At 39.9% G+C, this 12,134-nt stretch overlaps 1 protein-coding gene across 1 annotated transcript in view; it reads right to left on the bottom strand.

Annotated features, from left to right (window-relative positions):
• Nucleotides 1–12,134, bottom strand: part of LOC126176820 (solute carrier family 22 member 7-like) — a 122,617-nt gene that overhangs the window by 62,680 nt on the left and 47,803 nt on the right. Inside the window, exon 3 of the mRNA XM_049924003.1 lies at nt 5,591–5,815. Coding sequence (XP_049779960.1) covers nt 5,591–5,815 — 225 coding nt within the window. The remainder of the gene's footprint in view (nt 1–5,590; nt 5,816–12,134) is intronic.

Below are 12,134 nucleotides of genomic sequence, written 5' to 3'. Positions count from 1 at the left end.
TTCCAGCAATATTGCCACCCAGAATATTACACTTCCACCTGCAAACGGATGGATTTTCTGAACTTATCAGCGTTCCTGGTATCGACTAGCGCTTCTCCAAAGGCTAGTTTGTCTTCTCACTGGTTCGATGCGGCCCGCCACGAATTTGTCTCTTGTGCCAATCTCTTTATCACAGAGTAGCAACCTACGTCCTCAATTCTTTACTGTATGTATTCCAGTCTCAGTCTTCCCCTTCAGTTTTTGCCCTCTACGGCTCCCTCTAGTACCATGGAAGTCATTCCCTGATGTCTTAACAGATGTCCTGTCATCCTGTCCCTTCTCCTTGTCAGTGTTTTATACGTATTCCTTTCCTATCCGATTCCTTACCTTATCAGTCCACCTAATTTTCAACATTCATCTGTAGCACCACATCTGAAATGCTTCGATTCTCTTCTGCCCCGGTTTGTCTACAGTCCACGTTTCACTACCTTACAATTACAAGACATTTCCTCCTCAAAGTAAGATCTATGTTTGGTACTAGTCAACTTCTCTTGGCAAAGAATGCCCTTTTTGCCTGTGCTGGTCTCTTTTTGACATCCTCCTTGTTCCGTCCGTCTTTGCTTATTTTTCTGCCAAGGTAACAGAATTGCTTAACTTTATCTACTTCGTGGCCATCAATCTTTATGTTAAATTTCATTTCTGCTACTTCTCGTTAATTTCGTCTTTCTTCGAGTTACTCTCAATCCATATTCTGTACTCATTAGACTGTTCATTTCATTTAGCACATCATGTAATTCTTCTTCACTTCCACTCAGAATAGCAATGTCATCAGCGAATCATATCATTGATATGCTTTCACTTTGAATTTTAATTCCTTAACTGAATCTTTCTTTATTTCCATCATTGCTTCTTCGATGTACACATTGAACAGTATGAGCGAAAGACTGCATCCCTGTCTTTACCCTTTTTAATCCGAGCATTTCGTTCTTGGCTCTTGTATATATTGTAACTTACCCGTCTCTCCCTATAGCTTATCTCTATTTTTCTCAGTATTTCGAACACCTTGCACCATTTTACATTGTCGAGGCTTTTTCCACGTCGAACGTGTCTTGAGTTTTCTTTAGTCTTGCTTCCATTATCTGTGGTGCCTTTAGCTTTCCTCAAGCCAAACTGATCGTCATCTAACATATCCTCAAATTACTTTTCCATTCTTCTGTATATAGTTATTGTCAGGAACTTGGAAGAATGAGCTGTTAAGCTGATTGTGCGGTAATTCTCGCACTTGTCAGGTCCTGTAGCCTTCGGTATTGCGTGGATGATATTTTTCCGGAAGTCAGATGGTATGTCGTCAGACTCATAAATAGTCGTTTTGTTGCCACTTCCCCAAATGGTTTTAGAAACTAATGGAATGTTCAATACCCCTTCTGCGCAGCCCTGTTAAATACCGACTCTAATACTGGATCCCCTCTCTCTTCTAAGTCAACTCCTTTTCTTCGTCTATAACATCAGACAAATCCTACCCCTCATATAGGTCTTCAATATACTATTTTCACCTATCCGCTCTCTTCTCTGCATTTAACAGTGGAATTTCTGTTGTACTCTTAATCTTACCACCCTTGCTTTCAATTTCAAAGAAAGTTGTTTTGACTTTACTACATGCTGAGTCAGTCCTTTCGACAATAATTTCTTTTTCGATTTCTTGACACTTTCCATGCAGCCATTTCGTGATAGCTTTCCTACATTTCCTATCTATTTCATTTCTCAGCTACTTTTATTTCTGTATTCCTGTATTTTCCTGATCATTTTCGAACTTCCTCTTTTTATGGAGCGACTGAAGTATCTCTTTTGTTTCTTCGTCTAGTATCCGGTCGCAAAACAATCCTGGTCTCGTCAGCAAACATGACATACTCCAATCCACAAGGGTCCAGTGTTGATGTACAAGAGCTCAGGTCCTTCGATTGCGTCAGTTCCGTTGGTTCAGTGCAAAATTTCTCATGGGCCTTTTGAATGAAGACCACCTTGATGCAATATTCTAGGCACTGTTTGTTCTGAGATATGAATCTCTGTTGCCTGGCAGTTGATGTTGGCCGCCCGCGAGCCGACAGCTGGAGGAAACAATCCTGCATTGGTGCTGCCATAAAAGGTCGACGACTGCGAGGTACGTTATTGACAGTTCCCGACTCTGTGTACTTTCTCCACACCGTAGACAGACTACTTCGAGTGACATGTAACCGATTGGCAACGTCTTGCTACGTATGACCTGCTAAAACTAAAGCCATAATCCTATCAAAGTGTTGTATGCGTCTTAGTGGCATGTTACTGTAGTGCTCAACACAAACTGAATTAATCTGTTGGTGATACTGGACTGTTCGCGATCTGCCGCTGCGTCAGAGGTGTATTTATATGACTGAAAAATGGCTACAAAGCATGCCAGTAGTAAACATCGGCCAGTATATCGTTTCTAACTGGACGTGCCTAGGTCAATGAAGCCTCTAATATCGTAGACTATATTTTACGATAGTATTCCAAACCTTTGTAGAGCAGTGTATATAAAGGGGTATAAAATCTGTGAATAAACAGTTTGATATTGAAAGGTCTCTGTTGGATTCTTTTCATGTTAATTTCTTAAATCTGTTGTCATTTACGGCATAAATTCGTCTTCTAAATTTACTGTGGTGTTTCTGACTATCTGGGAGGAGACTGAGCAGTGAAACGTGTTACTTTTACACATAAACAAGAACGATCTGTCACACTACTACACTTTAAAACACAGTTTATATGTAATTCATGTCACACAGTCTCATACGGAACCTACATCCGCTTTCTTTTATACACTGTATATGATAAGATACTGTCATCCCCCTTCCCTTCTGTGTGAAAGAATGAATGAGCAAATGTATTTCTAGTTGCATGCTTGATGGTAGCAGACAAGCCTGTCTGCTAGAGAACAGTAGGACCAACGTCGGAACAGGTAGCTACGCTTTCTAGAAGCAAAGAGGTTTCTATTCTTAGTATGGTCCTGTCCGTCCCTTGTCATGTTGGTATAGGGAGCTGCCTCTCTGGTCACTTCCGTTTGTATTTGTGAAGTACGCTCGGTAGGAACCCTGCAGGTCAGTCTGTCCGCGGCGAGCGTATGAAGTGGTAAGATCTCCGGCTAAGCGCGTGTCTGCTAAGTCCGTAGGACAATGGATTTCTTAAGATCAGCCTAACTGAAAATTTAATCACCTTTATTTCAGGTTTAGCTCTAAAATATCTAATGTTATCTTAAATTGCAACACAGTGTAATTCGAGTGTGAAGTTCAGAATATATTCTGGTAGTTGCTTTGTCACTACTTTGTGAGTAAAGTGGAACCACGTGTTGATCAGTAACTCTAACTAAGATCATCAATCTTAAATGCGAATGTGCGTGAGATTATAACGTCTCGTCTTGACAATATTTTTCAATATAGCAACTTTTCTTTATGTTCAACCCTCGTGGGGTGTACTTTGTGAGACCAGTACCACGTGCTTATACAATTTTTTGACCCATCAGGTTAATAGTAAGACGATAGTAACCAGTTCGAGGTTTTTCTTTTGTAAATTGCTTTTCGATCTGATTTATTTTAATTATCAAAATTATTGTGGAGTTACACTCTTTGTGTAAACCAAGTTGACCACGTGAAGCATGTGGTGTAATCATCAAAGTAGCCCTCAGCTATTCTTTTCGGGAAGATTTCACAGAGAGTTAGTATGAATTTAGTATACCAGTGTGTGGTAATTACATGACAGACAGGATTGCGCTACAAACGTAACTTCTTTGGATGAAAATTGAATCGGTTGGTTGTGGTTAATTTCCTCTTGCATATGTTTCAACGTTCTTCGTGTGTTATTTTATGAATGCAGTGTTGTATGCAGTCTCCCAATCTTGGCTCCATATTTGATGTGTTCTGTTAGATTACAATCTCACATTTTCACAATCCTAAATAAGGCACCAGTTTAGTTATGAATCAAGTTTAATATGCTGAAATTTCAATGATCAATGTTAAAATAAATTTCCAAATATAAACTGATTTATTTATTTTTATTTAAATTTTCTTATATATATATATATATATATATATATATATATATATATATATATATATATATATATCACTGGTTGTCGTATGACTATTAAAAGATTATAATTAATGTTAGTCTGGTTGGGAATTTGGTAAGCTAGACTGGATACCTGGTGAAACAGTTGTGCAGTAATGCAAGGTTAACTTCCTCAGATAGCTCACAGGTTTTAACCCACTTTTATGGTCTTGAATAGCAGCAACGCTTGCTGAATCAAACTAAGCAACAACATTACATTCTCTTTGAAACCAAAATTAGTGATGAGATATATCTCAGCTAATTCACTTTCTTGTAATTCATAACATTCTTGCCAAAGGACCTACTTGAAAAAGTTTGACAGCTATGATCAAATAACAACTTGACTGCATCATGGTTAAAGAACAATTTAGTGATCAGATGTTAACATGAAGTGCTATGAGATTGGAGAAGTGAATGAAGCGCACAGAGAATGTCGTTGAGAGAATATTAACTATATTCAGTGATTACTTGATCTTCGCTGAAGAGAATATCGTTGTGAGACACGTGATCTTGGTGAATATTGCGACAGTTTTGGCTAAAGGGTAACAAAACTGAAGAATGTGTCAAATGTGGTTTAAAATTACGAAATTATGACCAGAACTCTTCAGGGCTAAATAAATATTTCTACTAATAGTCTGAAAACGAAAAAAATTGATAACAAATACATAGTGAGTCTTCCAAGGTAATTGGATGCGAAATTTGTGACGCAAGGATTGTATTGGAAGAGAAAAAAAAACACCGACCACATAAACGTGGTTTGATAATGCCAAATGAGAAACATTAGAATTATGTCTTCTTGGATCCACCACACTCACCAGATCTGGTACCGTCTTACTTCCAACTACTCCAACATCTCGACAAACGAATAGTGGAAAACCTCTTGTTTCTGGCAATTGTCCATGGGTAGTTATTTTTTCCTCGCCAATCGTACTGCAGGAATCTAATCTACTCACTGGGAAACCATTACGCACAGTGCACTCATCGAAAAGAACCGCCAGTGAAAAAAAAAAAAAATTCTACATAAAACCTACTATGTCTTTCTGCATGACTGAGAAAATTTCACTTTTTCCAAGAAGATACCCAATTTGTTTCAGCAACGAAGATTCTCCTCCTACTTAGATTCAATTGTGTGTTGTATAAATGCCGGAATCAACTAGAGTACTGTGAACTAATAAGTAATGGAAACAAGACGTTGAGTGCGGTCTTCTAGTAGCAAAGTAAACCTAAAGTCATTCTAGGTCTGCCCTTCACTTTCTTTTTTTGGTGCCACTTGTCATTTTCTTGTGAACAGCAGAGAAACATACATAACAAAACTGTATGATTGACTCCAGTCTCCCGGGAAAATAACATCTGTGACTTAGATGTGAGATAATTAATAAATTATTGTTGGAAAATTTTTCATCTTTCGTACACGAAGAATAGCTTTGTTTCGTATTCAAATTTGTTGGTGTATTTTAATGATCTTGTGAAGTACTCAATGTTCTGAAGCACTCACCTGTCTCCAATGTAAAAGAGAAGTATCCCAAAGACGGTGGAAACGATGTGGCTCACGGAATACACAGTATTCGGGTACAGTTCCTTATCGCACACCCAGTTCTGTTCGGATGCGGCTGTCATGGAGAACCATGTGGTGTCGTAGTCCCAGCCGTAGATACAGGACATTGTTTCGTTCTCTTGCTCTGGTGCCTTCATCAGGCATCTGCTGTATTTCCCGTCTTGTCTGCGGAAGTCAAACAGTTTTCAAGGACCACTGAACAACGATATGTATATTTGTTGGTAACACATTTCAGGAAGGCTGTTATCCAAAATATGACAACCAACTCCAAGTGGTCAACGTTGTTAGATTTCAGAAAACACATAACAGCATAAGAAAAACAGTTTGATAACGAACCAGAGAAATAAAACTGCATAAAAAACTCTTCCTTCGCACCTTATGAAAAATAAAACGATATTAACTTTTATAACGTCCACAGAGACACTATAAAAAGCTATATTAATTTTTATAAAGTCCTCACACCACTATAAAAGGTTCAATACAGTTTCAGACATGAACTGCTGTCCCTCTCATTAAATACTTTTCGGATAAATTTTTATAGCTACTAATAATGCAGCACCGCTGTACGTTTGGATAATAATGTAGTCATTCTGTGAGTGAAATTACAAGTACATGGATCAACTGCATTAATGAAGCTCGTGAAAATAAAGTGATTGTCAGAGCCACAATAATTCAGAGCTCTAATCTCAGATATTTAATCTGAAATTCTGATGCAAGTAACATGTTTGTGGTGACTTAAAAGATTACCTCCTAAAAATCTCTTCAATCATGCGATTACCAATTGTCACAAGAAAAAAAGCCCATTCAACCCAGATGATGGTGACAGAAAAGATTATAAAGAAACTGTGGCGATTGATTGATATAATGTTGTTGATAATCTTATGATTTTGGGCAATTAGACTCTAAGACAATAAATGAATAATTAAAGTAAACGATGTACATGTTGAGACAAACAAATGATTACAATTTCAGAAAAAAACGACGATTTATTCTAGAGAAAGACTTTCACAAATTGATCAAGTCAATAACGCGTTGCCCCATCTTTGGCCCTTATGCAAAACAGTTATGCACCTTGTCATTAATTGACAGGCATTTTGGATGTCATTCTGAGGGATAGCATGCCAAATTCTGTAAAATTGTCTCTTTACATCGTCAAAATCTCGAGCTGATTGAAGGGCACTGGCCACAATGACCCAAACGTTTTCATCAATTGGGAAGAGATCCGGTAGCCTTGCTGGCCATGATTGGACTCTTGGCAAACACGAAGACAAGCATTAGAAAATCTCGCCTTGAATGAGCGGGCATTATCTAGCTGAAATGTAAGCCCAGGAAGAGCAACATAAGGAGGAGTAAAATATCGTCGACGTACCGCTGTGCTGTATGGATGCCTCGGATGACAACCAGAGGAGTACTACACTCATGCTCATAAATTAAAGATAATTGCAGAATATAGTGCCACACAACGTGGCACTACACAAAACTGGCGCTAATAGCATAGCACATAGGGAACACACACGACACAGATCTGTATGGATGCCTCGGATGACAACCAACGGAGCACTACACTCATGCTCAAAAATTAAGGATAATTGCAGAATGTGGTGCCACACAACGTGGCACTACACAAAACTGGCGCTAATAGCACAGGCACATAGGGAACACATATGACACAGATCTGTAAGTCCACGGTATTGGGGAAGTTGAGAAAACCGTCCCGAAACATATGTGCTACAAAACGCCACTGTTTCCTGCGCATGTACCCCGACGTCAATGTGGGATATGATCACCATACACACGTACACAGGCTGCACAACGGGTTCGCATACTCAGCAGCTGCTGAGGTATAGCCTCCCATTCTTGCACCAGTGCCTGACGGAGCTCCTAAAGTGTCGTAGTGGTTTGAAGAAGTTCAGCGATACGTCGACCGAGAGCAACCCAGACGTACTCGATGGGGTTTAGGTCTCGAAAACAGGCAGGCCACTCCATTCGCCTGATATCTTCTGTTTCAAGGTACTCCTCCACGATGGCAGCTCGGTGGGGCCGTTCGTTTTCATCCATCACGAAAAAGGTGGGACCCACTCCGCCCCTGAAAAGACTGACATACTGGTGCAAAATGACATCCCGATATACCTGACCTGTTACAGTTCCTCTGTCAAAGACATGCAGGGGTGTACATGCACCAATCATAATACTAACCAGCACCATCAAACCACGACCTCCATACAGGTCCCTTTCAAGGACATTAAGGGGTTGGTATCCGGTTCCTGGTTCACGCCAAATGAAAACCCAGCGAGAATCACTGAATCACTGTTCAGGCTCTAAATGGACTCGCCCGTGAACATAACCTAGGACCACTGTTCGAATGACCGTGTTCTTGACACCAGGCTTTACGGGCTACCCTGTGACTAGAGGTCAGTGGAATGCACCTTGCAGGTCTCCAGGTGAATAAACCATGTTTGTTCAGTCGTCTGTAGACTGTGTGTCTGGAGACAACTGTTCCAGGGGCTGCGGTAAGGTACTGAGCGAGGCTACCTGCAGTAATCCGTGGCCGTCTGCGGACACTGATGGTGAGATATCGGTCTCCTTGTGGTGTTGTCCACTGTGGACGTCCCGTGCTGTAGCGCCTCGACACGTTTCCTGTCTGCTGGAATCGTTGCCAAAATCGTGAGATCACACTTTGTGGCACACAGAGGGCCCTTGCTACAACCTGCTGTGTTTGACCAGTCACCAGTCGCCCTAGAACTCTACCCATCACAACGTCATCAACATGTGTTCTTTGAGCCATATTCAACACACAGTCACCATTAGCACGTCTGGAAACACTTACTCGATACACTGTACTCTGACAAGCACCAACACACCTCTGCATATGTGGACTGCTGCTAACGCCACCGTAAGACGATTGCAAGTCAAATGCACCGCATGGTTGTACCTCGAGGTGATTTAAAACCGCAAACCGCACACCAGAGCGTTGTTTCACCATGTATCAGCATTATGAGGATGAGTGTTGTTGTCGGGCCGTATAGTAGGGTGAGATTCAGGTTGGTATCCCACTGCTCTTTGGGGCATTTCGCTGGTCATCGGGGCTCATTTCGAAGCCGGAGTCGTTGCTGAAGACATACTCCAGTCAATGAGATTTCAGGCTGAATGTGTCTGACACCACTGCAAGCGGCCTTGTTGGAGAATACATGTCAATGCTAGTGCACGTTGCTTTCTGTGAGTTGCACGTTGTCTCGATGATAATGATGGATCTCTGAGAACCGCCCTGACGATTGTTCGTCGCCTCTTTAATTCGACCACTTCCTTCTTGACGCTGAGTGCGAACATGTTTCGCCCATTCTTGCCACCATCGTCGAATAGTTTTATTTCTTGCCAACATAGCTCCTATTCAAATGTCGAACGATTCCCCTATTACACAAACTGGCTTTCTTGACCCCAACTACACTTCTTCTTTCAGATGCTGGTGTCTGAGTGTATTATTCACGCGTCTGACTGCGAAGCATAATTACTGCTGAACTGAGTACACTATACGCAACGATATTCGCGACGACTTTATACACGGGTACCGACATGTACTCTGGTTAACATCCTTGCCAGCTGCGCGGTGAAATTGCTCAACAGCGTCACACACTCATCCAACGGCCGCCAAATTTTACCATTTTCTATGATTCTTGAAAAATCAAGTTTTACAAGACAGCTAGAAATTCTTTTTTATTACTGTTATCAGTTTCGACAGATCTACGCTGTCAGCATTGGATATTGTAACGTTATTAGATGTACATCTAAGAATGTTAAAGGATCCGATGATGAAAGCATAGATCTGTCGAAACTGATAAAAGTAATAAAAAGGATTACATGTTCTCGTATATCTAATAATGTTACAGTATTCGATGATGACTGCATTTATCTATCGGAACTGGTAATAGTAATAAAAGGAATTACTGTCGGACTTGGCAAATTTGATTCTTCGGGAATAATGTAACTTTCAGATCGCCCTCAACGACTGATGCAATGACAAACACATATTTATAGTTTTGCATTTTCTATCGATAGCTGTATGATGTAATCACTCTTTAATGGCCTTAAGCTGTAATTTAATCTAGAAAAACTCCAATTAATTTAACCGAAAAATTTAGGTATTAGTTATAAAAAAAGCAATACAATATAACCCTAAAACGGTAAATGAGTAAGAATACTCTAGATTGGAACTCGGTTGTTTCTATTAATCTATGAGTAGTAGAGACAATAGTGTCTCTCTCTCTCTCTCTCTCTCACTTTGTTCAGATTATTTTATTAGCTCATTTCGGTTAGATCACCTTGTTTCCTCAATGAGTGTTCATCCTAGTTCAGTGTTAGCTCGTGTGAGCTATATGTATCTCGAGTTGTGAAAGTATATGAGATCAAAAGGAACGACAACTTTAATTTGTGAAAAATACCCTACCTATATTACGAAGACATGAAGACGTTATACGAGGAAAATTTAGCTAAGAAAGAGTTTCAGTTTTAATTAAAATGCAGATCAAGACTAGTTTAGTGAAAAATCAGTTTAATTGACCTTGAGTGAGTCATTTTGAAATTGTATTGAGAAAAGAAAAATGTTAAGTCGTTTGTGGTGCAGCGCAGCGATAGTCCATTGTTCAATAAACGGCCGATATTAACCATCAGACTAGCATCTTTGGTTGCTGTAGAAAGCAAGCGTTGAAGTCGTTTTTGCTACGAAAAATTGATTTTAAAATATAATCAAAGTACATTTGAGTTTGCTAGGCCCAAGACTATAAAACCATATAATGAAACACTTTTTTATCGGTGATTAATTTCTATCAGAGAAGTAAATCAACAACATTTAGTTCACTATAAAAGAAAACGGTATTTAACCTGGGTTCTGGACAGTTTTGCCTTGTTCCACGTTCCTGAGATACTTCGATGTGTGCTTCATAATAAAGCCTACTGCTAGAACAGGAAAGAAGCCACGTAAGCACATGGAAGTGTTAATACGACCATCAATTAAAAATAGCCAGAAGAAGACAAGATTAAATACAATGAATATCGATTTATGACCAGGTTGCTTAACTCCTTCTGGGTGCGTCTTTTTTTTGTCTTAGAGTGTATACTGAAACGCACTCATTGTACTGAGAAACGACCAATACGGGAAAATGTAGGAGGATGGTAGGAAAGTTTGGGAGGGTATGTGATAGTAGTGAGCAAACCAAATTCAACAAGGCTCAAGAGGGCTCAACAAGTGCATCTAAAAGACAGAGGATATGAAAGATTAAGAGGAACTCTAGAGTAAAAGCCGCTTACTACCTCTTTCACCCTAAGCAGAGTGTATAACTAGTATAACTCAGTATAATTTCGTGAATACATTCTTCTTGTAATGCAAGATGACGACTTTTGAATGGCCAGCAAAGCTATCTGGTCGTTATTAATGTAATACTCAGTTGTAGACAAAACCTTCACATCCCAACTGAAAATAGAAAGAGGTTTTCCACACGTGTTTAAGTAATGCAGATTTACGACCAAGGCGTTCAGTCATTCTACCACGATCTGAAAGGGTAAGTGCGACGAGATAAAGATGTACATTGCACTTTGAATAGCCTAACACGTATTCGTGAAAATCATAAATCAAGTCACAAAGCCATTCTCAACTTAATCAGGATTGCACAACTTGTCTCGTAGTTCTCTGCATTTCACACCTACCCTATTTGGCGGCAAATAAAGAAAAATTTTGTATGCAAATAGCAGTTGATAGGGGTAGCAGTTTTCTGATGGCAGGAAGTATTGCGTGAATTGTCCGCGCATCAACTACGAAGCACACAACGGATTGGGGAGAACATGTAAATTGATCATGAAGTACGTAACATTTTACAAACGAGATGAGGCTGAAACAATTAGTGAGAAATTTGTAATGAATTCCCGTTATTATTTAATAAACAATCATGAAAATTCACTAACAAGTTACACACGTTCTCGATGGCACGACGCTGGAATACAGTACCAGATATTATCAAACTCAGATCAAAAGAACATATGTTCACAAACCACTCTGATATTGTTAAAGAAGTGGAGAAATCCCTTGCATCGTGACCTATGTCCACAGATGACTTAATGAAACCGCAATATTGATCCTTGAACAAAGAACAAAGCTCCAGTCAGAGCAACAGAACTAATCTCGGTCAGAAAGTGACACATCTGCAGAGATGAAAGATCACGTAAGAGAATGTTACGTCAAAGCACGCTACGAAGCAGTGTTCTCATCATAAACGTCTGGATTTTGCAGCTTAGAAGTGGCCACCTCGGTAAAATAAGACAGAAACGTCTGAACTTAGATACAGAAACATGTTAGCTCAATGTGGCGTCCACGTAAATAAGCATACAGTGGAAGGGTGTACATTTTTGTGCTAATCCGTATGGGCAAGCGTGCTGAAGCTTTACCTGTCCCGTTAGGTGGCTGGTCAGCTGGGATCTGCACTCCGAGTACACTATA

The sequence above is a fragment of the Schistocerca cancellata genome, chromosome 3, assembly GCF_023864275.1.
Source record: "Schistocerca cancellata isolate TAMUIC-IGC-003103 chromosome 3, iqSchCanc2.1, whole genome shotgun sequence".
NCBI lineage: Eukaryota > Metazoa > Arthropoda > Insecta > Orthoptera > Acrididae > Schistocerca > Schistocerca cancellata.
This window is presented reverse-complemented; position numbering and strand designations above follow the sequence as displayed.